The sequence below is a fragment of the Hippocampus bargibanti genome, linkage group LG09 (genome assembly GCF_051943395.1).
Source record: "Hippocampus bargibanti isolate YZ-2025 linkage group LG09, ASM5194339v1, whole genome shotgun sequence".
Classification (NCBI taxonomy): domain Eukaryota; kingdom Metazoa; phylum Chordata; class Actinopteri; order Syngnathiformes; family Syngnathidae; genus Hippocampus; species Hippocampus bargibanti.
This window is the reverse complement of record NC_142742.1, coordinates 24366606-24392483: the sequence shown is the minus strand read 5'-3', so window position 1 is coordinate 24392483 and position 25878 is coordinate 24366606. Positions and strand designations below refer to the sequence as shown.

Sequence of the window (25878 nt, the reverse complement as noted above, 5' to 3'; positions counted from 1 at the left end):
TTCCGAACAAGGAGCCAGACATGGGAGCCGACTCTATTCCCCGCCCCAGTCTTCGGTTAAAACCGCACGTGATTGGTCGATATCCGTGGAGGAGGAGGGAGGGGAGAATTACAGACACACGCCGCAGTGAGGAGAAGGGGGGGACGTTAGGGTAGACAGGTGGAAAATGTTATTATATTTTTTACTAGTTGGTATGATAGCATTATTAATATGAAATGCAAATTAGTGACAGCTGATCATCAGACCAGAGTAACCACAGGGAAAGTCAAAATTAGCATCCACTAACTGCGCACATATAAATCAATATTTGTTATAGTGTATTTTTTACATGAGTAATTCGTTTTTCACATAATTTTAAATGATTTTTGGTCGTTAGTTAATTCAAGCAAAAAAAGAGGAGCTATTTGGGAGCCATAAGAGCCGGATCTTTATAGTGAGTCGAGCCAAAAGAACCGGCTCTCTGAAAAGAGCCGGAATTCCCATCACTAATTCGCCCTGTCTAATTCTGACTTTTAGTGCTCGAGCGCCCAATGGCGGCCGTTAGAAAATATGCATGAATTGGCCGCATCGTTGCATAAACTGCAGGGTTGAAAGCTTGTGACAAAAGTCGCGGCTTATAGTCCGTAAATGACGGTATAAACCCCCTGGAACTATAATTTTATCGCCAAATCATGTTGAGAAGAGCAACCAACCAAATTCTTCCTGACGCCTCGAATCAATATTCGATCTTTTTACTAAAACGATGCCTCACTTGGAGCTGTGAAGTAAGAATAGCAGCGTTCAAGAAAATGAGGCGACACCTGTCAAACACTTCTAAACATTTTTTAAAACTATATTTATGTATTCGAGGAATTAGTTGTCGCGAAATTAATTTGGGGCAGGAGCGTGAGGCTTCTGAGAGCCTGAATTGCTATGAGAGTGATTAGTCTTACCTTTGTTTTTTTCTCTGCGCAATCTTCGTCTTGACGTGGCGGCGCCGCCGCCATGTTGTTTTGCTTCGTTGTCAAGCTCGCGCGCGCACGCGCGCACCAAGAGTTTCGCACGCCCACCGGAGTGAACCGTCCCAGCGGTTCCGGCGTTCAAAACCAACGCGTCAAGTGTGAACTTGTGAAAAGCGACTGCCTGACGCGGCGAACCAGCTAAAGCTGTGAGTGACGATTTGTTGTTCGGTTTACCTTTTTAGTTTTCAGCAGCTAGCCAGTTCCTTGACTAGCGGTTAGCATTCCGGTGCGGCGGCTAACTCACTTATCATGCTAGTCGGCGAACACTTCAGAGATTTTCTGTCAGCTCAAAGTGGTTTGTAGACTGTCAAAATAAAAGGCCAAACGACCATTGAAGTGTTTCATTCACGTCGTGACATCTTCCCGATTGTCAAAGCAACGTGAATCAAATTGGCGGATGTGACGTTACATGATTGGCATGTCGATTCGTGTTCAGCCGTGTTCATTTTTATTCACTGCCTGATTTTGACGCGGGTTTTCCAAACATTAATTCCCCATTGGAAACCATTAAAATGAGAATAATCCGTTCCCAGGTCCTCATAAAACGTAATTTTCTACTAAATAAGCCTTAAAATACACAAAATATACCTTATTTTATGTATAATCAATGTGCTATTGGATTGTAATGAAAGAAATAAACTGCACTGTATAATAAAGTGGTTTTATTGACCTTTGTGATGGTTGTTCATGTAGTTGCCTCTTGATGATATCCGAGTGAAGTTGCCGTGCTTTCTCGGTGATAATACCCTCACTCACACTGTCCCCTGCTCGCTGCTTGGTGTTAATCCAAATCAACAGTTTTTCAACATCTCCTATTGCCTTTCAAAACTCTCAAGGTCACTTTTCAGTTACAGGATAAGTTTTTTTCCCGTGGGTAAGCAGCGGCACCCACACGCGCCAGCGTTCACTCAAACCGTGAGTAACTCAAATAGACAGAAAGCTAGCTGGCTAATAGATAGACAGCTAGATAGGTAGCCATATAACTAATATATAGCTAGCGAGCCAGCCAGATAGCTAACAGATAGCCTCACTCACACTGTCCCTGCTAGCTGCTTTTCGTTAATCCAAATCAACAGAACATTTTTAGCCTCTTCTATTGCCTGAGAGCACAGAAACATCCTTAGCCACACGTAGCAATGGTCGACTTAGCATACTGGTACTGGGACGTTAAGTCACACAAACGCACACCTTGTTGATGTTTTTTGATGATCTCCTTCTTCTGCTCGACCGTCATTTTCTTTTGGGTCCTCTTCGGTTTAACGCTAGCCTGCGGTGGGGTCTTTTTCGATCCCACAATAGCAAAAGTACTCCACTCGATAGCAAACCACATCTGCACTCAAAGGGGGTGTGGAAAACTAGTCCGCCAGCCATCGTGGCGCTGTTCAAACGTGTGGTTTGGTGTTCATCCGCCGAAAACTAGTCTGTATGGCGAGATTATATTCTCGCAAATTTAATGTTCGTAAAGTGAAAAGTTCGTATCACTGTATGTCTATTTGCGCTCGCACGAGTATGAAGTGTGTGTGTATCTTCTGTGACCACAGCAGCATCAGCGAGGCGTTCCTCATCAAGTGACATCGATCTGCGGGCCTCTGCACAGTCGGTCGGTTTGGCCATGGCGACCTTTCCCGAGTACATCGCCCAGAACGAAGAGCGCGACGGCGTCCGCTTCAGCTGGAACGTGTGGCCGTCCAGCCGGCTGGAGGCCACGCGCATGGTGGTGCCCGTCGCCTCCCTCTTCACGCCACTCAAGGAGCGACCCGACCTGCCGCCCATCCAGTACGAGCCGGTGCTTTGCAGTCGCGCCACCTGCCGTGCCGTGCTCAACCCGCTCTGGTACGTTCCCGCTCACGTACGCGGGTCATCGCGACGCCATCTTGAAGTCAAAACAACAAAAACGAAATCACAAATAATGTGACACAGCTCAAAAGACACAGACAAAGTGATTAAAGGAAGCGTAAAGGAAAGGAAGAAGTAGAAAACAAAATACAAGAGCTGCTGTAAAGGCAGCCACTCTAGCTAGTGAGGCCGTTCTCCAAAAAAGAACAAGGCCGCCGACTGTTTTTTTTTGTCCTCTATTCCCCGCCCCCAGTATTCGGTCAAAGCCACGTGATTGGTCAAGAATGCAGCAGTGAGGGGAGGTAGTTTAAACATTAAAGAGACAGGCAGACAACAGAGAGAGAGTGAGAAAATGGATAGAAAACAGTGAAATTTGGACTCGTTTCAAATTTGATAGTTCAAAAGCAGAGTGTTGACTGCAAGGTTAAAATATCCCATCAATCAGGCTCCACAAATAACCCGCACGAGCCATCTGTACACTTGATGCAAAAAGCTACCAACCCAGCTAAACAGAACACAATTGATGAGGAACAAGGTAAAATGATGGCAGAGAAAGCACCGACAAGGGATCATTCCTCAAGATGGTGAAAGAAGAAGGAGGCTACGTTCCTCATCAAGTGGTTAATGCTGAGGAAAGCTGCCACTCCATTCCATCAACGACCGTCACAAAGGTCAATGAAACCACTTTAAATTAGAAAGTAGAAAATGATGTTTTATGGGGACATGGGAACGGATTATTCTCATTTTAATGGTTTCCTATGGGAAATTAATTTTTGGAATACACACTTTTCACCTTACAGACCCTGTCTGGCAAACAATTAAGTTCGCAAGCCAAGGTATCACTGTATAGTCATCCTTCTAGCTATCTATCTCGATAGCTATCTATTAATAATAATGATAATAATAATATCATCATACATGTAGCCTTCCAGCTAGCTATCACTTAGTTATATAGCCATCCTTCTAGCAATCTATTAGCTATCTATTAGCCATCCAGGTAGCTATCCATTAGCTATATAGCCATCCTTCTAGCTAGCTATCTCGATAGCTATCTATTAGCTATCTATTAGCCATCCCGCTAGCTATCCATTAGCTATATCCCCATCCTTCTAGCTAGCTATCTATCTTGATAGCTATCTATTCGCTATCTAGCCAGCTATTAGCTGTATAGCTATCTAGCTAGTTAGCCAGCTATCATAGTGTGAATTTAATACCGGACGAGACAAACGCACTTTGAAAATGTCATGAAAAAAAAAACAGACACTTCCTGTATCCTCTTTGTTGTATGAAGCAGTTCTAGAGGATCAAAGCATCCTTTTCACCAGTGGATCAGGGACGTCATGTTGAAACGAGCACGTCTGCTAGGAGCTAATTGTTGAAAGCAAAAACAAAGCTGTAGCATTCATTGACCAAAAGAGATTGTCTGGCGTCTCCTGTCCCACGTCAATCCGCTTCAATTCCAAGCCACGACCAAGCGCCTTCTTTGTCTTGCAGCCAAGTGGACTACCGGGCCAAGCTGTGGGCGTGCAACTTCTGCTACCAGAGGAACCAGGTAGCGCTTCCACTCGGGCTTGTCGCGGGCGACCGAGTTTCTCACCCGCTTTTTCTCGCCCGTCCTCTCAGTTCCCGCCGTCCTACTCGGGAATCTCGGAGGTCAACCAGCCCGCCGAGCTGCTGCCTCAGTTCTCCACCATCGAGTACGTGGTCCAGGTGAGCCCCGTCGGAGCTCCTCGCCCGGGAACACCCGAGAACCTGCCGAAAAAGTCACCCGTTTTTCACGTTGCCGTGGGCCAGCGCGGTCCCCAGATGCCGCTGGTCTTCCTGTACGTGGTGGACACGTGCGTGGAGGAGGAGGACCTGCAGGCGCTGAAGGAGTCGCTGCAGATGTCCTTGTCACTGCTGCCCCCCGCGGCTCTGGTGGGACTCATCACCTTCGGCCGCATCGTCCACGTTCACGAGCTGGGCTGCGAGGGCATCTCCAAGAGTTACGTCTTCAAGGGGACCAAAGACCTCAGTGCCAAGCAGTTGCAGGTCTGCTAACCCGCCGCCGCCGTTAATGCCCATGGAGCGATGGTGCTAATTGCTAATGCTAACAGGCTAAAGCACATGGAGCGATGGTGCTAATTACTGATGCTAACAGGCTAAGGTGTACGGAGTGATGGTGCTAATCAGAATCAGAATCATCTTTATTGGCGAGTATGCACGTATGCTAATTTCTGATGCTAACAGGCTAAGGCCCATGGAGCGATGCTGCTAATTACTAATGCTAACAGGTTAATGCCCATGGGGCGATGGTGCTAATTGCTAACACGCTGAGGCGGATGGAGTGATGGTGCTAATTGCTAATGCTAACAGGCTAAGGCGTACGGAATGATGGTGCTAATTGCTGATGCTAACACGCTAAGGTGGATGGAGTGATGGTGCTAATTGCTAATGCTAACAGGCTAAGGCGTACGGAATGATGGTGCTAATTGCTGATGCTAACACGCTAAGGCGGATGGAGTGATGCTGCTAATTGCTGATGCTAACACGCTGAGGCGGATGGAGTGATGGTGCTAATTGCTAATGCTAACAGGCTAAGGCGTACAGAATGATGGTGCTAATTGCTGATGCTAACACGCTAAGGCGGATGGAGTGATGGTGCTAATTGCTAATGCTAACAGGCTAAGGCGTACGGAATGATGGTGCTAATTGCTGATGCTAACACGCTAAGGTGGATGGAGTGATGCTGCTAATTGCTGATGCTGACACGCTGAGGCGGATGGAGTGATGGTGCTAATTGCTAATGCTAACAGGCTAAGGCGTATGGAATGATGGTGCTAATTGCTGATGCTAACACGCTAAGGCGGATTGAGTGATGCTGCTAATTGCTGATGCTAACACGCTAAGGCGGATGGAGTGATGCTGCTAATTGCTGATGCTAACAGGCTACGGCGTATGGAGTGATTGTGCTAATTGCTAATGCTAACAGGCTAAGGCGTACGGAATGATGGTGCTAATTGCTGATGCTAATAGGCTAAGGTCCACAGAGTGATGCTGCTAATTGCTGATGCTAACACGCTAAGGCGGATGGAGTGATGGTGCTAATAGATGCAAAAGCCTCTGATTGGGACCTCCCGATACAGTTTGAAACACCGAATGGATGTTTTGGAAATGCTAAGCGGATGTTGCTAACCATCATGCTAACCGTCCCTCCAATTTTGCATCGTTTGTGTCGGGTTTGGCGATGTGGCGAATCCTACGCGTCGGTTGTGCTGACAGCCTGTGAATTGCTGGTCATGTGCAGGAGATGTTGGGTCTCGCCAAACCGGCGGCCTCCTCCCAGGGACGAGGATCTCAGGCCCCCCAGCAGCCGCAGTACAACAGGTGCCCCCCTCGGCCGCGGACGACCGCCGGCCACTCAATAATAACAATAATAACAATATTTCATTTCGAAGCGCCTTTCAAAACTCTCAGTCACCTTACGGTCACAGGATCAGTTTTTCTGTGGGTGAGCAGCGGCAGCCACACGCGCCACCGTTCACTCAACCTGGAAGTCACTCAAATAGATAGAAAGCGAATAGATATAATAATAATAATAATAATAATAATAATTCATTTCATTTCTAAGCGCCTTTCAAAAATCTCAAGGTCATTTTTCAGTCACAGGATCAGTTTTTCTGTGGGTGAGCAGCGGCAGCCACATGCGCCAGCTAGCTAGCTAATAGATACAATACTACTACTAGTACTACTGCTACTACTAGTACTACTGCTACTAATCATAATAATAATAATCATAATACATTTAATTTCTAAGCGCCTTTTAAAACTCTCAAGGTCACTTTTCAGTCACAGGATCAATTTATCTGTGGGTGAGCAGCGGCAGCCACATGCGCCAGCGTTCACTCAACCCAGAAGTAACTCAAATAGATAGAAAGCTAGCTAGCTAATAGATACAATACTACTACTACTACTAGTACTACTGCTACTACTAGTACTACTACGTCTACTACTACTACTACTACTAACAAGAATAATAATAATCATAATACATTTAATTTCTAAGCGCCTTTCAAAACTCTCAAGGTCACTTTTCAGTCACAGGATCAGTTTTTCTGTGGGTGAGCAGCGGCAGCCACATGCGCCAGCGTTCACTCAACCCAGAAGTAACTCAAATAGATAGAAAGCTAGCTAGCTAATAGATACAATACTACTACTACTACTAGTACTACTGCTACTACTAGTACTACTACGTCTACTACTACTACTACTACTAACAAGAATAATAATAATCATAATACATTTCATTTCTAAGCGCCTTTTAAAAGTCTCAAGGTCACTTTTCAGTCACAGGATCAGTTTTTCTGTGGGTGAGCAGCGGCAGCCGCATGAGCCAGCGTTCACTCAACCCAGAAGTAACTCAAATAGATAGAAAGCTAGCTAGCTAATAGATACAATACTACTACTACTACTACTACTAGTACTACTGCTACTACTAGTACTACTATTTCTACTACTACTACTACTACTACTACTAATAATAATAATAATAATAATAATAATAATAATAATAACAATCATAATACATTTCATTTCTAAGCGCCTTTTAAAAGTCTCAAGGTCACTTTTCAGTCATACTTTCCAGATAGTTAGCTAGCTAGCTAGACAGTTAGCAAATAGATAGTAAATAGCTAGCCAGCTAAATGAACTCTAGCATATGAAACAGTACAAGTATTTGTTAGTTCCTGTTTACCGAATGACTGAAGAATCTCCGGTTGTGCTCGCAAGGTTCCTGCAACCTGTCCAGAAGGTGGACATGCACCTGACGGACCTGCTGGGGGAGCTTCAGCGCGACTCCTGGCCCGTGGTCCAGGGTAAGAGACCCCTGCGCTCCCTGGGCGTGGCCATGTCCATCGCCGTCGGCCTGCTGGAGGTGAGCCGTCGCGTCTTTCTCCGCCCGAAACGCCGCCGTTGACCCCCACGGTCCCGCCCGTTGTCCCACCAGTGCACCTTCCCCAACACGGGCGCGCGAATCATGACCTTCATCGGGGGTCCGGCCACGCAAGGTCCCGGCATGGTGGTGGGAGACGAGCTCAAGATCCCCATCAGGTCTTGGCACGACATCGAGAAGGACAACGCCAAGTTCATGAAGAAGGCCGCCAAGGTGAGTGCGGGAGGGGGCGGGGTCAGCCGAGGTCAGCCTGACGCGCAAATTTGGTGCCGGTTAGCATTACGAGGCGCTGGCGAGCCGGGCGTCCGCTAGCGGTCACGTGATGGACATCTACGCGTGTGCGCTGGACCAGACCGGACTCCTGGAGATGAAGTGCTGCGCCAACAACACGGGGTACAAACACACACACGCGTGACGGCAAATGTATTATTATTATTATTATTATTATTATTATTATTATTATGGTTATGATTACTACACAGCTGGCTATCTATTTGCCTATCTATTTGTTATTTTTGTTATCTAAGAGTTATACGGCTACCTAGCTAGCCGTCAATCTATTATCTATCTATTGGCTATCTATTAGCTACCTAGCTTTCTATCTATTTGAGTTACTTCCGGGTTGAGTGAACGCTGGCGTGTGTGTCCGCCGCTGCTCACCCACAGAAAAACGTATCCCCATAACTGTAAAGTGACCTTATAAATGAAATGTATTATTATTATTATTATTATATAGCATGTAAACGATGAGATGGCGTCAACCAAGCCCCGCCCCCATGAGTGCTAATTTGTAATTTTTGTGGGTGTGGCTTGGCAGCGGCTACATGGTGATGGCCGACTCGTTTAACACGTCGCTGTTCAAGCAAACCTTCCAGAGGGTTTTCTCCAAAGACGTTCAAGGCTCCTTCAAGATGGCCTTTGCCGCCACTCTTGAAGTCAAGGTTTGGCGCCCCCTCCCACTCCGCTGTAGCCTTTGAGCAAGCGAGGGGTGGCGGGTTGCGAGTCATCCGCTTTCCCTTTCAGACCTCCAGGGAGTTGAAAGTGTCCGGAGCCATCGGGCCCTGCGTGTCGCTCAACGCCAAAGGACCCTGCGTCTCGGAAAACGTACGCCTGCCCAACCGCCATCCACCTGCCGAAACCGCCCGCCCAACCGCCTTTGAGCGCTCCGTGACAGGAACGCCCCCTTTTTCCGACAGGAGATCGGCAGCGGGGGGACGTGCCAGTGGAAGATCTGCGGTCTGGACCCCGGCACCACACTGGCGCTCTACTTTGAGGTGGTCAATCAGGTACGCGCCCGCCGCAGACAACTTCCTGCCATCCTTAGAAGCCCCGCCCCCCCAAGCCCAAATCACCCATGCCCACCCGTGCGCGTGTGTTGCCAGCACAACGCCCCCATCCCTCAAGGCACCCGCGGCGCGCTACAGTTCGTCACGCAGTACCAGCACGCCTCGGGTCAGAAACGCATACGCGTCACCACCATCGCCAGGAAGTAAGACGCGCGCACAGAAACGCCCATTGGCGGGGAAAGTAAGGATGGTTAATAGGTAGGGTTGGTAAGTTCGTAGGTAGGCTTGGTTGGTAGATAGGGCTGGTGGGTTGGTACGTAGGTAAGTAGGGTTGGGAGGTAGATGGGTAGGTAGATTGTCAGGTAGATAGGTAGGGAGGATTGGTGGGTTGGTAGTAGGTAGTTAGGGTGGGTTGGCAGGTAGGGTAGGTAGCTAGAGTTGGTGGGTAGGTGCATGGGTATATACATAGTTTGGTAGGGTTGGTATGTGGGTTAGTAGGATTGGTTGGTAGGTAGGTAGTGTTGGTGGGTTGGTCGGTAATTAGGTAGGGTTTGGCAGATAGGTTGGTGGGTTTGGTTGGTAGTGTAGGTAGGTTGGTAGGGTTGGTACATAGGTAGGTTGGTAGGATTGGTTGAGAGTTGGTAGGTAGTTAGTGTTGGTGGATAGGTAAGTAGAGCTGGTGTATTGGAATGTAGGGTTGGTAGATAGGTAGGTAGATAGGGTTGGTAGGTAGGTTGGTAGGATTGGTTGATAGTCGGTAAGTAGTGTAGGTAGGTTGGTAGGGTTGGTACATAGGTAGGTTGGTAGGATTGGTTGAGAGTTGGTAGGTAGTTAGTGTTGGTGGGTTGGTCGGTAATTAGGTAGGGTTTGGCAGATAGGTTGGTGGGTTTGGTAGGTAGTGTAGGTAGGTTGGTAGGATTGGTTGAGAGTTGGTAGGTAGGTAGTGTTTGTGGATGGGTAGGTAGTGTAGGTAGATTGGTTGGTAGGTCGTGTGGGTTGGTATGTGGATTGGTGCATAGGTAGGTTGGTAGGATTGGTTGAGAGTTGGTAGGTAGTTAGTGTTGGTGGATAGGTAAGTAGAGCTGGTGTATTGGAATGTGGGGTTGGTAGATAGATAGATAGACAGATAGATAGATAGATAGATAGATAGATAGATAGATAGATAGATAGATAGATAGATAGATAGATAGATAGATAGATAGATAGATAGATAGATAGATAGATAGATAGGTAGGTAGATAGGGTTGGTAGGCAGGGTTGGTGGAATGGTTGGTAGGATTGGTTGATAGTTGGTAGGTAGGTAGTGTTTGTGGATAGGTAGGTAGGGTTGGTAGGTAGTGTAGGTAGGTTGGTAGGGTTGGTTGAGAGTTGGTAGGTAGTGTTGGTGGATAGGTAAGTAGAGCTGGTGTATTGGAATGTAGGGTTGGTAGATAGATAGGTAGGTAGATAGGGTTGGTAGGCTGGGTTGGTGGAATGGTTGGTAGGTAGGTTGGAAGGTAGGTAAGGTTGGTTTGTTAGTAGGTAGGTAGGTAGTGTTTGTGGATAGGTAGGTAGGTTTGGTAGGTAGTGTAGGTAGATTGGTTGGTAGGTCGTGTGGGTTGGTACATAGGTAGGTTGGTAGGATTGGTTGGAAGGTAGGTAGGGTTGGTTTGTTAGTAGGTAGGTTTGTAAAAGGGTGGACCCGCAATGGCGCCATGTGGATTGTCATCGTTTGGAAGTGGACTTGAGCAAAGCGCGATTGTGATCACGCGACCTGACGTGCGCGGCAGCTGGGCGGACGCGCAGACGCAGATCCAAAGCATCGCCGCGTCCTTCGATCAAGAGGCGGCCGCCATTTTGATGGCCCGGCTGGCGGTGCAGCGCGCCGAGACGGAGGAGGGGCCTGACGTCCTCAGGTGGTTGGACAGGCAGCTCATCAGACTGGTCAGTCTATCGTCAAAAAAAAATAATAATAAATAGGAATGATATATATATATTTGTATATAAGATAGATAAAAAATAATACAGCAATTGTGCTTGCATTCAAAACAGAGGACTCCGGTTCTTTGTACTGATGTGATGAATCACCGACACCACCACCGTAGAACTACAAACAAGGATAAAAATGGAGCGATTACTTTACACAAACATTTGGACTTTACATCAATGAAATAAAACATATGCAATAAAATCGTACAAACCACTTTGCCCGCTTTCCGTCCGAAATGGAAGTTTTGCTCTTTGTCCTTTTTATCTTTTCCTTGCTAAACAGTACAGCGATAAAGCATGTCCATTCTCGCCGTCTTCTCAGTAAAATGAAACTTAAAGGACAACTGACGTCACATCATAAAAACATTTGATAGCATCTAAAATACCCAAAACACGCAGTATGATATTTTTATTCAAATGCAAAACACCAATCAAAATGACTTAAAGTGTCCAAAATGGGCATTTTCAGAAAGTCCCGCCCCCAGTTCGTGATGTCACACCAAGACATCTTGCATTGCTGGAGAATCCAAACAATGGCTTCAGATTGGGAGAATATGCTTTCTTGTGACACATCCAGTTATGAATATGATTCAAATAGTTCTGAAGAGGAAAGCATACCTGTTTGCAATCGATTAAAGAAGTCCTCCCGTGTCATTTTGAGGCATCTGGACTGCAATGTAGCGACCCAGAAAAGAGGCAGAAAATGGCGACCAAGCTCTCTGTGAGGAATGAATCAGCCCGTTTCCACAGGCTAATAAATTCCTTATATGGAGCTTGGTCGCCCTCTTCTGGCTCTTTTTGGTGCAACATGACGTTTTCAGACCAAACAAGCAAAGCAAAATGCATTGACGTGATGGAAGGACTGCTACAATGTGTCTTTTTTTTTCGGTGAGGGGCGTTTCTTCAGTGACGTGACGTGAAAACAAGACTTCCAGAATATTCAGCGCGAGTCTGAAAACGTAAAATGTAGCTATAAGCGGTGGAATCTTTGTCAAATACGATGTCATTTGAAGCCATTTTACAAATTATGGACACCAGTTGTCCGGAGACATCGGTTGTCCTTTAAATAACGAAGCGCGGAAAGTACAACCTGTACCGGAAGTGACATCACCCAACAAGAGTCAAGTCAAGAAAAATAAAGCACTGGTCAACTATGGCATAGCAGTTATAAACAAATGTCTCAGCAGCATTGACAGCAATGAAATCACATACACGCAAAAAGTACACGTTGCTTGATTCCATCAGCAATTTCGTATTTTTCGATCCAAAATTTCATTCATGCAATGGACAGACATTGTTTTGTTGATGTTAGCCACCAGGAGGCGGTAGAATACAGTCCAAAAGATAATAGGAATAATACATTTCATTTCTAAGCGCTTTTCAAAACTGTCAAGGTCACTTTCCATTCACAGGATAAGTTTTTTTTTCTGTGGGTGAGCAGTGGCAGCAAAATGCGCCAACGTTCACTCAGCCCAGAAGTAACTCAAATAGATAGAAAGCTGGCGAGCTACCAGCTAATAGATAGCTAATACTGTCGATATATAGATTGTTAGCTAGACAGCTAATAGATAGGTAGTTAGATACCTAGCTGGCAAGATAGCTAATAGATAGCATATAGCTAGCTATCAGCTGCTAGATAGCTAATACTACAGATAGCTAGAGAGCTAATAGATACGTAGTTAGAGTTAGATTATTATTAGCTAGCAAGATAGCTAATAGATGGCAAATAATACATTTCATTTCCAAGCGCCTTTCAAAACTCTCAAGGTCACTTTACAATCACAGGATAAGTTGTTTTTTTCTGTGGGTGAGTAGCGGCAGCCGCACGTGCCCGCGTTCACTCAACCCAGATGTAACTCAAATGGATAGAAAGCTAGCTAGCCAAGAGATTGCTAATAATAATAGATAGTTAATAGTGTAGAATGTAGATAGATAGCCAGCTAGAGAGCTAATAGATAGGTAGAGTTCGAGAGCTAGCCAGCCACATAGCTAATAGATAGTAAATAGCTAGGTAGCAAGCTAGATAGATAGCCAGTTAATAGATAACTAATGGCTAGCTAACTAGGTAGCCTGCTAGCTAGCTAGATAGCCAGATAAGAGATAACTATAGAATAGATAGCTAGCTACATAGCAAATAGATAACCTCCAAATACAAATCAGTTGCCGAATAATAATAATAATAATAATAATACATTTCATTTTTAAATGCCTTTCAAAACTCTCAAGGTCACTTTACAGTTACAGGATATTTTTTGTTTCTGTGGGTGAGCAGCGGCAGCCACACACGCCAGCGTTCACTCAACCCCAAAGTAACTCAAATAGACAGAAAGCTAGCTAGCGAATGGATAGCTAATAAATAATAATACATTTTATTTATAAGCGCCTTTTAAAACTCTAAAGGTCACTTTACAGTAACAGGATAATGATTCTCTGTGGGTGAGCAGCGGCAGCCACATGCGCCAGCGTTCACTGAACCCCAAAGTAACTCATATAGACAGAAAGCTAGCTAGCTAACTAATGGATAGCAAATAAAGAGCGATTAGATAGCCAACAGCTTATAGCCAGCCAGCTAGAAAGCTAATAGCTAGCCAGCTAACTAATGGATAGATAATAAATAGCTAAAAAATAGCCAATAGATAGCCAGATTTTTAGGTTTTGGTGTGGAAGCCTTCGCCAATCATCGGCGAGTATCGACTTGGGCGACGTCGCCACTCCAACTTTGTCAAATTGCGATTGATCAACCTTCCTTGATTGACAGGAAGTTGATAACCACGTATGACATTTAGAGGTAAGAGAAAATTGACGCTAATAAGAATAATTTGATTCATAAGCACCTTTCAAAACTCTCAATGACACTTTACAGTCACAGGGTTAGGTTTTTCTGAGGGTGAGCAGCGGCAGCCACACGTGCCAGCGTTCACTCAACCCGGAAGTAACTCAAATAGATAGAAAGCTAGCTAGCGAATAGATATAATAATAATAATAATAATTCATTTAATTTCTAAGCGCCTTTCAAAACTCTCAAGGTCACTTTTCAGTCACAGGATCAGTTTTTCTGTGGGTGAGCAGCGGCAGCCACATGCGCCAGCGTTCACTCAACCCAGAAGTAACTCAAATAGATAGAAAGCTAGCTAGCTAATAGATACAATACTACTACTACTACTAGTACTACTGCTACCACTAGTACTACTACTTCTACTACTACTACTTCTACTTCTACTACTACTATTAATAATAATAATAATAATCATAATACATTTCATTTCTAAGCGCCTTTTAAAACTCTCAAGGTCACTTTTCAGTCATATTTTCCAGATAGTTAGCTAGCTAGCTAGACAGTTAGCTAATAGATAGGAAATAGACAGCTAATAGTTAGCAAATAGATAGTAAATAGATAGCCATCTAAATGAACTCTAGCATATGAAACACAAGTATAGTAAGACAAATAGATAGAAAGCGAGCTAGCAAGCTAATAGCTAGATAGCTGGCCACCCACATAGCTATTGTAGGAAAAACGGCACTGGGCCTCCTCCGCTTGGAATCATCGCCGTTGACCGTGAAAGCGATTGGTCTCCAAATGTTTGTCGCCAATAGTGCGCCTCGACTGACGGTCTGCCGTTTTCCCACCCTAGTGTCAAAAGTTTGGCGATTACCACAAAGACGACCCCAACTCCTTCAGGTTCTCCGAGACGTTTTCGCTGTACCCTCAGGTGAGACGCGATGCGGCGCACGGACCCCCCCCCCCCCATGACGACCCCCCATCACGACTGACGGCGCCCTCTCTTGCAGTTTATGTTCCACCTGCGGCGCTCGCCCTTCCTGCAGGTGTTCAACAACAGTCCGGACGAGAGCTCCTACTACCGCCACCAGTTCAACCGGCACGAGCTGACGCAGGCGCTGATCATGATCCAGCCCGTCCTGTACGCGTACTCCTTCCAGGGACCGCCTGAGGTTCGGTATCGCCCCCTCCCCGCTATAACCCCCCCCCCCCCCCCCCCCAATCGTCCTTGAACCAATTGCTGCTTTTTTTTTGCCATGCAGCCGGTGTTGTTGGACAGCAGCAGCATCCTCCCAGATCGCATCCTGCTCATGGACACCTTCTTCCAGATCCTCATCTACCACGGGGAGGTACGCGAGCGCACCCATAACACCTCCCAGAACCGGTCCGAGCAAGACACTTGATTGGCTCCCAGAAAGTGAAAAGTTTCATCTTAATAATAATAATAATAATACATTTCATTTCAAAGCGCCTTTCAAAACTTTCCAGGACACTTTACAGTCACAGGATATTTTTTTCTACGGGTGAGCAGCGGCAGCCAGACGCGCCAGCGTTCACTCAACCCGGAATTAACGCATACACATTTATTTGTATGCATTGACTCCTCTACATACAATGTAGCCAAATATTTAAAAACTATTTTAGCTCCGTTGGTTGGTAACACAGAATACCACGTAGAGAACACCACAGGGTTTGTAGAGAGGATCAAAGACCTCAGATTGGAACCTGAGGAAACTTTGGCATCATACGATGTGACTTCTCTCTTTACATCTGTCCCAACCCCGGCAGCAGTCTCAGTGGTGAGGACGAGGCTGCTGGCGGATGTTTCTCTGCATGAAAGAACCAAACTGAAACCGGATCACATGTGCCAATTATTAGAAATCTGCCTTAATACTACGTATTTTCAATTTCGGGAAAAATTTTATAAACAAATCCATGGTTGTGCTATGGGCTCACCAGTTTCACCCATAGTGGCTAATCTTTACATGGAAGAGATGGAGAAACAGGCCCTCACATCCTTCCCAGGGACAAAACCTAGACACTGGTTTAGATATGTGGACGATACTTTTGTCATAATTAAGAAACAAGAAATTCAATCCTTCACAGATCATCTCAACTCTGTAGACTTCAACATTACATTTACTCGTGAGGACATTCAAGAGAACCAACTAGCCTTCTTGGATTGTAAAGTAATTATAAAAGAGGACAGAGCGCTAAAAACAGAAGTCTTTAGGAAGGCTACGCACACTGACCAATACTTACTTTTTGACTCTAACCACCCTTTACAACACAAACTAGGAGTTATCGGAACCCTCCAGCATAGGGCTAAACTAATACCAACAAGCGTTGAAGGTAGAGAAAAGGAGTCAAAACACATCAGGAGAGCACTCACTAACTGTGGGTACCCTCAGTGGTCATTCAACAAATGTCAGAAAGAAAGAATAGCGAACAAAACCAATAATTCTCAAGATTCTAAAAGGAGAGGAGTAGCAGTACCTTACATTGCAGGAGTTTCTGAAAAATTACAGTCTTTTGGCATCACAAAATTCCGACTTATTTCAAACCGATAAACACGTTAAGGCAAAAATTAGTGCATCCAAAAGATAGGCTACCAAATGAAAAACAAAGTCATGTAGTTTATTCCATACATTGTAAGAATGAAAATTGTAAAGAGCAGTACATTGGGGAGACTCAACAAATTCTCAAAAAAAGACTTTATCAACATCGCAGGGATAATACTAGTGGGCCTCAATCGGCAGTACATTTGCACCTAAAAGCTACTAACCACTCATTTGACGACAATGAGGTTAAAATCTTAGCGAAAGAACATAGATGGTTTGAAAGGGGGGTAAAAGAGGCGATTCTTATAAAACAACAAAATCCTTCATTAAACCGGTCTGGGGGTGTGAGGTTCAATTTGGATCGTTCATACAATAGCCTGCTTAGGCAAAACAGGTTAGGCAACTTTCGCAATGCTGATGAGGGTCGTTATGCTGATGAGGTGATACCGGGGGGAGTGGGGGTAATAGGCCAGTCGTTAGTCAGGAATGTAGGAACAATCAGTGGGGCCACAGGGGGGGGTCCCGCGCCTCCCCCAACCTGAGAGTAGGGACCTATCATAGCTGTGTCCGGCGCCACCAGGTCTGGACATTAGGGATATATAAATGGGGCCGATACGACCAGTCAGACTTTAGTTCGCTGACGAAGCCTCTTGGATAGGAGGCGAAACGTCCGAAACCTTCACTTTTGTACAGATGACGGCTGAAGAAACCTTCTCATCGACATACACATTTAACTCAGAATTCCGACTTTTAACCCAAAATTCCGACTTTTCACCCAGAATTCCGACTTTTAACTCAGAATTCCGACTTTTAACCCAAAATTCCAATTTTTAACCCAGGATTCCGACTTTTCACCCCAAATTCCGACTTTTCACCCAGAATTCCGACTTTTAACCCAAAATTCCAATTTTTAACCCATGATTCCGACTTTTCACCCCAAATTCCGACTTTTCACCCAGAATTCCGACTTTTAACCCAAAATTCCGACTTTTCACCCAGAATTCCGACTTTTCACCCCAAATTCCGACTTTTCATCCAGAATTCCGACTTTTAACTCAGAATTCCGACTTTTCACCCAGAATTCCGACTTTTAACCCAAAATTCCGACGTTTAACTCAGAATTAAAATGAAAATAATCCGTTAATCACGAAATCATTAATCACGAAATAAGCCTTAAAACTACACAAAATACACCTTATTTTATGTATAATAAATATTAATAAGACATTTTATTCCACGCGCCTTTCAAAGCTCACTTTACAGACACAGGATAAGTTTTTCTTTCTGTCTGTGAGCAGCGGCAACCACACGCGCCAGCATTCACTCAGCTTGGAATAACTCAAATAGATAATAAGATAGCCAGCTAGCTAATAATAATACTACTAATAATACATTTAATTTCTAAGCACCTTTTTTTTTGTGCGGGTGTGCAGCGGCAGCCATTCGCGCCAGCGTTCACTGTACCCGGAAGTATAACAGCAGCAAATTTATGAAAGGAAGCGGAAAGGAAAGAAAAGAAAGATGTAGAAAAACAAAATACAGGAGCTGCTGGAAAGGCAGCCACTAGCTAACAGCTAGTCAGCTAGATAGCTAATAGATATCCAGCTAGATAGCTAATAGATAGCTACCTATGTAGCCAGCTAAATAGCTAAATAGCCAGATTTGTTCCCCTCAATTGCTTCTCATCTACCTCATAAAATATATATATATAATTTTTTTAATGTAATTTTTACTGATTCGGTGAGGAATTTCACCCTAAAGAAATAAACTGTACTGTATAATAGTCGTTTTAGTGACCTTTGTGATGGTAGTAGTCAATGGATGACGAACGTCTGCCAAACATTTATTTCCCATAAGAAACCATTAAAATAAGAATAATCCGTTCCCAGGTCCCCATAGAACATAATTTTCAACTAAAAACGCCTTAAAACTCCACAAAATACACCTTATTTTATGTGTAATAAATGTGCTATTGTATTGTAATGAAAGAAATAAACTGTACTGTATAATAAATGTGTTTTATGGACCTTTGTGATGGTCGTTGATGTAATTGCCTCTTCATGATAACCACGAGTGAAGTTGCCATGATAATACCCTCACTCACACTGTCCCCTGCTAGCTGCTTTTCGTTAATCCAAACGCTATTTTAACACTAGCCTGTGGCGGGGTCCCATAATAGCAAAAGTACTCCGCTCGATAACAAACCACATCTGTACTCAAAGAAAGACTAGTCCGCCAGCCACCGTGGCGCCGTGTGGTTTGGTTTGTCCGCCAAAAAACTAGTTTGTCGCCATTTTAATGTTCCTAAGGCGACGGTTTGGTAAGCTAAAGCGTTCGTAAGCTAAGGTACACTGTATCTGTATTTTTTTGGGGGTGTGTCAAGACGGTGTCCCAGTGGAGGAAGGCGGGCTACCAGGAGATGTCCGAGTATGAGAACTTCCGGCACCTTCTTCAGGCTCCGGTGGACGACGCCCAGGAGCTGCTGCACTCGCGCTTCCCCATGCCGCGATATATTGACACCGAACATGGCGGCAGCCAGGTGGGTGTGGTCAGGGGTGGAGGGGGTGGAGTCAACGGCGTGATGATGATGATGATGTTAATGGTTGCCAGGCTCGCTTTCTGCTCTCCAAAGTCAACCCGTCGCAGACGCACAACAACATGTACGCTTGGGGACAGGTGAGGCGTCAAGCTAACGTCGTTAGCGGATAGCTTGCGCGATTGATGGACGAGGGGGGGTGATTTTTGTTTTGTTTTGTTTTTTTGCCGGCAGGAGTCTGGCGCCCCCATCCTGACCGATGACGTCAGCCTGCAGGTCTTCATGGACCACCTGAAGAAGCTGGCAGTGTCCAGCGCTGCCTAGCCGCAGCCTAGCGCCGCCTAGCTTGGCCGCAAGGGTGACGCATTGCGACATCTTTCTCGTTTTAATGGATGCGGCGCCATCACATGTTTTCTTTGTTCAAATAAACCTTTTTGCAACTCCAAAACCTTCTCAGGTCCTGATGAATTTCGTCGGACTTCTTAATGAAGCTTCCGGAACCTTCTGAAGCTTCGCGGGGCCCAAATGAAGCTTCGATTTCCGTCTGTGGGCTTTTTGTTTTTTGGCGGTGAGATTTGGGTCTTTCTGGAGATCACTTTTGGAGGTCTTAAACCTTCTTGGATCTTATCTAGTTCGTCTTTGGTCTTTGATTAGCTATCTAGCTAGCTATCTATTAGCTATAGAGCTATCTAGGTGGCTGGCTGTCGAGCTGGCTATCTATTAGCGATGTCGCTATATAGGTGGCTGGCTATCTATTAGCTATCTCACTAGCTAGCTATCTATTATATAGCTCGCTAGCTATCTATTAGCTATATAGCTAGCTTTCGATCTATTTGAATTATTCCGGGTTGAGTGAACGCTGGCGCTTGTGGCTGCCGCTGCTCACCCACAGAAAAACTTTATCCTGTGACTGTAAAGTGACCTTGAGAGTTTTGAAAGGCGCTTAGAAGTCAAACGTATTGTTATTATAAAAAAAAAAAAAAAAATCCTAAATCCGCCCCGTTGCCATGACAACACGCAAAAATGACCTCGGTCTTCCTGACATTCTTCTATCCTGCGGGAAACAGGAAGCTGCTGCGTTGCCACGGCGACCGTTGGGACGAACCAGAAGAAAAAAATGTGGGTGAATCGCGTTACCCGCTCACTTCCTGTCACGCTCAACTATTTCCTTCCAAGTCATTAAGATTGATTAGATGAGCTCCATTTTGTTCCTTGCGAGTGTGTGTGTGTGTGTGTGTGTGTGTGTGTGTGTGTGTGTATATATATGTGTGTGTGTATATGTGTGTGTGTGTGTGTGTGTGTGTTGTTTAGTTGTCGGAAACCCAAAACGAAAGCGTTGACGTGACTCACGAAGAAAGAAAAACGAAGGATTTAAGGAAGGCGGCTACTCGTATCAAGACAGCGCACACTTCCTGTCCCGGCAGGAAAAAAGGGAGGTGTGCGCCGAGGAGGGGGTTGGCGCTGAGGGTAAGCTTGCCAGTCGGTACCAGACTTCTTGTTCGCTCGCGGCCGCTCGAGAACGCAAAAGACATTTCAAGGTAAGAATTTGGCCTTGTTTGTCGAATTTGTCTTATTTGTAGCGATTGTGAAAATGGCGAAGGGGGCGGGGCTTTACTCCAATTTTCGTTTGTGAGGGGGAGACGCTTTTGCTAATACGGTGATACCTCAGCTTACGAACTTAATTGGTTCCCAAAAGATGTGTGTAAGGTGAAAAGTTCGTCTTCCAAACTTTTATTTCCCATAAGAAACCATTAAAATAAGAATAATCCGTTCCCAGGTCCCCATAAAACAAATTTCTATTAAATAAGCCTTAAAACGACACAAAATATACCTTATTTTAAATACAATTAAAAAAAACTTAATTTGGTTCCCAGAAAGCATGTCTAGGGTGAAAAGTTCATCTTCCAAACTTTTATTTCCCATAAGAAACCATTAAAATGAGAATAATCCGTTCCCAGGTCCCCATAAAACATAGTTTTCTATTAAATAAGCCTTAAAACTACACAAAATATACCTTAGTTTATGTATAATAAAAAAACGTCATTGGTTCCCAGAAAGCGTGTGTAAGGCGAAAAGTTCGCCTTCCAAACATTGATTCCCCATAAGAAACCATTAAAATGAAAATAATCCGTTCCCAGGCCCCGGTAAAACATGATTTTCTACTGAATAAGTCTTAAAACTACACAATAGACCTTATTTTATGTATAATAAAAAAACGGCATTGGTTCCCAGAAAGTGTGTGTAAGGCGAAAAGTTCGTCTTCCAAACAATTTCTCATTGGGAATTATTAAAATGAGAAAAATATGTTCCCAGGTCCCCCTAAAACATAGTTTTCTATTAAATAAGCCTTAAAACTACACAAAATATACCTTATTTTATATATAATTTAAAACAACTTAATTTGGTTCGAAGAAAGCGTGTGTAGGGCGAAAAGGTTCATCTTCCAAACTTTTATTTCCCATAAGAAACCATTAAAATGAGAATAATCCGTTCCCAGGTCCCCATAAAACATAATTTTCTCCTAAATAAGCCTTACAACTACAGAAAATATATCTGTAAGCTCTCAGTCGTACAGGAGTGGTCCATCGATGAGAAGGTTTCTTCAGCCGTCATCTGTACTTTTTTTGAAGTTGTCGGACGTTTCGCCTCCTATCCGAGAGGCTTCGTCAGCGAACTAAAGTCTGACTGGTCGTATCGGTCCTATTTATATATCCCTATTGTCCAGACATGGCGGCGCCGGACACAGCTATGATAGGTCCCTACTCTCCGGTTGTGGGGAGCAGAGGACCCCTCCCTGTGGCCCCACTGAGTGTTCCTACATTCCTGACTAACGACTGGCCTATTACCCCCACTCCTCCGGTATCAGGCTTAACAAATAAATAAATAATAAAGCTGACTTTGACAAGAGCCTGTGATGGGGTCTTTTTTGCTCCCATAATAGAAAACGTACTCCACTTGATAACAAACCACGTCTGCACCCAAAGGAGGGTGACAAAAACTGCCGTGTGGCTTGGTTTGTCTGCCAAGATTACATTCTTGTGACTTTAATGTTTAGCTAAAGCATTCGTAAGCCGAGGTAACACTTTATGTGCTGCTCCTTTTACCCGATTGGATTGGATTAGCCTTGATTAGTCTCGCCGTGGAGAAATGGACATTTCACAGCGTCAAAGTGATCAAAGGAAGCGGAAAGGAAAGGAAGAAGTAGAAAAACAAAATACAGCGGCTGCTGTAAAGGCAGCCACTCCGGCGGCGCCATCTTGAAGTCAAAAAGAACAAAACAACAAATAATGTAAGACAACACAAAGATCCGATGTTGTATGAAGCAGTTCTAGAGGATGAAAGCGTCCTTTTCACCAGTGGATCATGGTGGAATGTGCACATCTGCTACAAGCTGAATGTTGAAAGCAAGCAGGAGACGGTAGCATCCATTGACCAAAAGAGATTATCTCCCATCTCCTGTCCCATGTCAATCCGCTTCAATTCCAAGCCGCGACCAATCCACATACTTAACATAATACTTGAAAGAGAAGATCAAGTGCGAATACGTTGCTAATTGCACCTGAGCGGGTTTTTATTTATATTTTGGTGTGTGGGTGTGATGACCTCACCCTGTGATGAAATATTGGCAACGTAGTTGCATTGACATTCAGTGTGCTAGCTAGCTAGCTAGCTATTCGCTATCTAGTTATCTAGGTGGCTAGCTATCTAGCTGGCTATCTGTTGGCTATATGGCTATCTAGGTGGCTAGTTATCTAGCTGGCTATCTATTAGCTACATAGCTATCTGGGTGGCTGGCTATCTAGCTATCTAATAGCTATCTAGGTGACTAACTATTAGCTATATAGCTATCTGGGTGGCTGGCTATCTAGCTATCTAATAGCTATATAGCTATCTAGGTGGCTAGCTATCGAGGTGGCTATCTATTAGCTATATAGCTATCTAGGTGGCTGGCTATCTGTTGGCTATATGGCTATCTAGGTGGCGAACTATCTAGCTGGCTATCTATTAGCTATGTAGCTATTTAGGTGGCTGGCTATCTAGCTGGCTATCAGCTATGTAGCTGTCTAGGTGGCTGGCTATATAGCTGGATATCTTTTTGCGATATAGCTATCTAGGTGGCGAGCTATATAGCTGGCTATCTATTAGCTATTTGGCTATCTGGGTGGCTGGCTATCTGGCTAGCGATCTAATAGCTATCTAGGTGGCTAGCTATCTAGCTGGCTATCTGTTGGCTATATGGCTATATGGCTATCCAGGTGGCGAACTATCTAGCTGGCTATCTATTAGCTATGTTGCTATCTAGGTGGCTGGCTATCTAGCTGGATATCTATTTGCGATATAGCTATCTAGGTGGCGAGCTATATAGCTGGCTATCTATTAGCTATTTGGCTATCTGGGTGGCTGGCTATCTGGCTCGCGATCTAATAGCTATCTAGCTATCTAGGTGGCTAGCTATCTAGCTGGCTATCTATGAGCTACATGGATATCTGGGTTGCTGGCTATCCAGCTAGCTATCTGTTGGCTATCTATTAGCTATCTGCTAGCTTTTTATCTATTTATTTGCAGCGATGAAGATGTTCCTTCAGCCGTCATCTGTACTTCTTTGAAGGTGTCGGACATTTCGCTTCCCATCCAAAAAGCTTCGTCAGCAAACTAAAGTCTTTCTGGTAGTTTATATCCCCACCGACTTGTTTGTTCTCCGTCTGGTAGGAGGAGTCGCCGCCATGTTAGCGCCACCGCCACCGCCCGGTCCCGCCTTCCTCCGGCTGTTGGTTTTCGCACTCACCCTGACGACGGCGTCCGCCGCCCTCGACCCGCGGCGGCGACGCTACGCGCTCCATCTTACCCCGCTGGCCTTCGAGCGAGCGCTGGAGGTGTGCCAGCCTCACGGTCTGGCCTCCTTCGCCAGAGCCCAGGAGCTCCGCCAAGTCCTCGAGACCGTCTCCGAGTCGGCGCCCGCCGGCTCGCCCCCCTTCTGGGTGGCCCTGAAGAAGGCCAAGAACCAATGCGTGGTCCCCTCGCTGCCCCTCAGAGGCTTCAAATGGACCCGAGGGGGCGAGGAGGCTAGCGAGACCTTCTGGGCTCGCGAGCCAGAACGGACCTGCACTTCGGTTCTGTGCGCGGGACTGGTCGCCCAGTCGGATGGCTCGGCGATCACCGGCTGGGGGCTCCTGCCGCTCAGCTGCAAGACCAAGAACTTCTTCATATGCAACCTGGACTCTGACGGACCTCGACTCGGTCATCCTGAGCCCGCTACACTTCAACCGACCGGACCTGGACCTGCAAGACCGACACCGACCGGGCCAGGATTTACCAGACCTGAATCGGAGGGACCTCGAGTCTCTGAGCAAATACCAGAACCGCCGACGCCCGCCACTGCGGGACCCGAATCTGCGACACCCGCACTTCCTGAACCGTCGGAACGAGCGGAGGCGCCAAAACCCGCAACCGGCGGACCGGATCTTGTCGAAGTCGAATCTACTCGACCCGGAACCGTCGGACCGCAAGCGAAGGAACCCGGAAGAGGACCGGGCGAGCCAGGCCTTGAATCGGGATCCGGTTCATGCCCCCGCCCCGTGGTTGCCGGCGCTCGTTTCCTCAGTCTGGACCCTGACAACAGCAGCCGGATCCGAGTGGACTGCTGGTCCAAAGTCCGTCTGGATCTTCACTGCCGGGGCACGTGGCGCCTGGCGAGCGGCGCTCTGGCCGACCTGAGCGCCGTGTGCACCCCATGCCAAACCGGTTACAGCAAGGACCTCCTGGGGGTCTGCGTGGACGTGGACGAGTGCTCGGGGGCGCACGGGTGCCGCCGCCGGTGCCTCAACACGCCGGGTTCCTACACGTGCGTCTGCGCCCGGAACGGGACGCTGTGCGAGCCCGCCGACGGCGACACCCCCGGACCCTTCGCCGGGGCGCCGGTCCCGGCCTTGGTGGGCGCCGCCGTCGTCCTGCTGGTTCTCGTCCTCGTTGCCGCGGTGACCGTTTGGTGCTGCCTGAAGAAGCGCAGTAAAAAGCACGAGGAGGCGCGACAAAAAGACAACATGGCCTCCTGAGGTCACTTCTTCTCGCCAATGACGTCATAGTTGACATCACAGTGATTTTGTTTGATTCTTTTTTATGTCACGCACAGGTAGGTAGAAAAGCCAGTACGATGACTCCCTCTGGTGGCAGCCGAGTGCAAGTGCACTGAGGCTTGTTGGCCAGTGAAAGTGGCTGCAGTTTCCCTGATCGGCCACCAGATGGCGGCATCCAATCGCCTTTCTGCAAGCGCGCAGTTTGGTGTCGGAAATCAATTTTCGATTGAAATACGCTCGGGATTACGTCGCCATCCGTTTTTTTAACGATTTGTGACACGGCAACAAAATGACCGACAATGTAATGGCGTAAATCGATTTATTATTAGGAGCGCAACAATCAAATTGCAACAAATCAATCAATCGTCACTGGTGTCGTTTTTATTATTATTTTATTTATTTGAATCACAATTTTTATAGTGAAGCAATAAAGTACTGTACAGCCAGATTAAATAATCGATGTACAAATTAAACATTTGCACGAATTGATTAAGTGTTGCGATTTCAAAATAAAAACGCACATGCTTGAAATAATGACCAAAGGGAAAAAAAATGGAAATACAGATTTTAAAAATCCATTTTTTTTTTTGGAAATGTAAAACTAAACGTTTTTGGTGTTCTTGCCAATTTGCCTTGAAAAGCAAATGGCCAAGATTTGCTTTTTTTTTCTTTACAGCAACATTCAAATTTTTCATGGAATATTTTGTGCATTTTTGACATGATTAAATTTCGTCATCCTGGAATAAAAAATATGCGGAAATTGTTATCGGGCTAACTATATAATAGAGCATTATTTTGATTGGTCATGTTTTCAACACTGCATATATTGGACACTTTTTTGAAGCACTGTATAATAACGATATTTCAAAATAAAACACCTCTAAATGTGAAATGAAGGATCAAGTAT

The 25878-nt window shown here is 45.5% G+C and overlaps 2 protein-coding genes and 1 long non-coding RNA gene across 5 annotated transcripts; all 3 read left to right on the top strand.

Moving 5' to 3' along the window:
• The first annotated feature begins 996 nt into the window (after positions 1-996).
• sec23a (Sec23 homolog A, coat complex II component) lies at positions 997-19345 on the top strand. Of its 2 annotated transcripts, none has more exons than XM_089004957.1 (20): positions 997-1147; positions 2543-2834; positions 4332-4389; positions 4461-4547; positions 4632-4868; positions 6124-6203; positions 7605-7749; positions 7822-7980; positions 8045-8160; positions 8585-8708; positions 8791-8871; positions 8964-9053; positions 9150-9256; positions 10823-10976; positions 14654-14731; positions 14811-14972; positions 15063-15149; positions 18745-18900; positions 18972-19037; positions 19132-19345. In XM_089004957.1, exons 2-20 carry the CDS (start codon positions 2614-2616, stop codon positions 19219-19221), a joined length of 2298 nt encoding a protein of 765 aa, XP_088861083.1. In that variant the 5' UTR covers positions 997-1147; positions 2543-2613; the 3' UTR covers positions 19222-19345. The 2 variants fall into 2 exon arrangements, with proteins under 2 accessions (XP_088861083.1, XP_088861084.1); XM_089004958.1 differs by having other exon boundaries at positions 1012-1147; positions 2546-2834.
• Positions 10001-10815, top strand: LOC148894088 (uncharacterized). 2 transcript variants are annotated; one of them, XR_016116057.1, is made up of 3 exons: positions 10001-10159; positions 10272-10353; positions 10579-10815. It is a non-coding gene; the product is annotated as an uncharacterized LOC148894088 (long non-coding RNA). The 2 variants fall into 2 exon arrangements; XR_016116058.1 differs by having other exon boundaries at positions 10272-10400; positions 10642-10815.
• Positions 19346-20252: 907 nt separating the features above from the next.
• Positions 20253-25863, top strand: clec14a (C-type lectin domain containing 14A). Its single transcript, XM_089004960.1, has 2 exons — positions 20253-20435; positions 23608-25863. The coding sequence occupies exon 2, from the start codon at positions 23622-23624 to the stop codon at positions 24948-24950; it is 1329 nt and encodes a 442-aa protein (XP_088861086.1). The 5' UTR covers positions 20253-20435; positions 23608-23621; the 3' UTR covers positions 24951-25863.
• Positions 25864-25878: the final 15 nt, after the last annotated feature.

Coding starts and splice junctions, on each gene's coding strand:
- sec23a (XM_089004957.1), top strand. CDS start 2,614: ATGGCGACCTTTCCCGAGTACATCGCCCAGAACGAAGAGCGCGACGGC. Junction 4,548..4,631: donor CCATCGAGTACGTGGTCCAG/GTGAGCCCCGTC, acceptor GCCGTGGGCCAG/CGCGGTCCCCAGATGCCGCT. Junction 6,204..7,604: donor CAGCAGCCGCAGTACAACAG/GTGCCCCCCTCG, acceptor TGTGCTCGCAAG/GTTCCTGCAACCTGTCCAGA.
- clec14a (XM_089004960.1), top strand. CDS start 23,622: ATGTTAGCGCCACCGCCACCGCCCGGTCCCGCCTTCCTCCGGCTGTTG.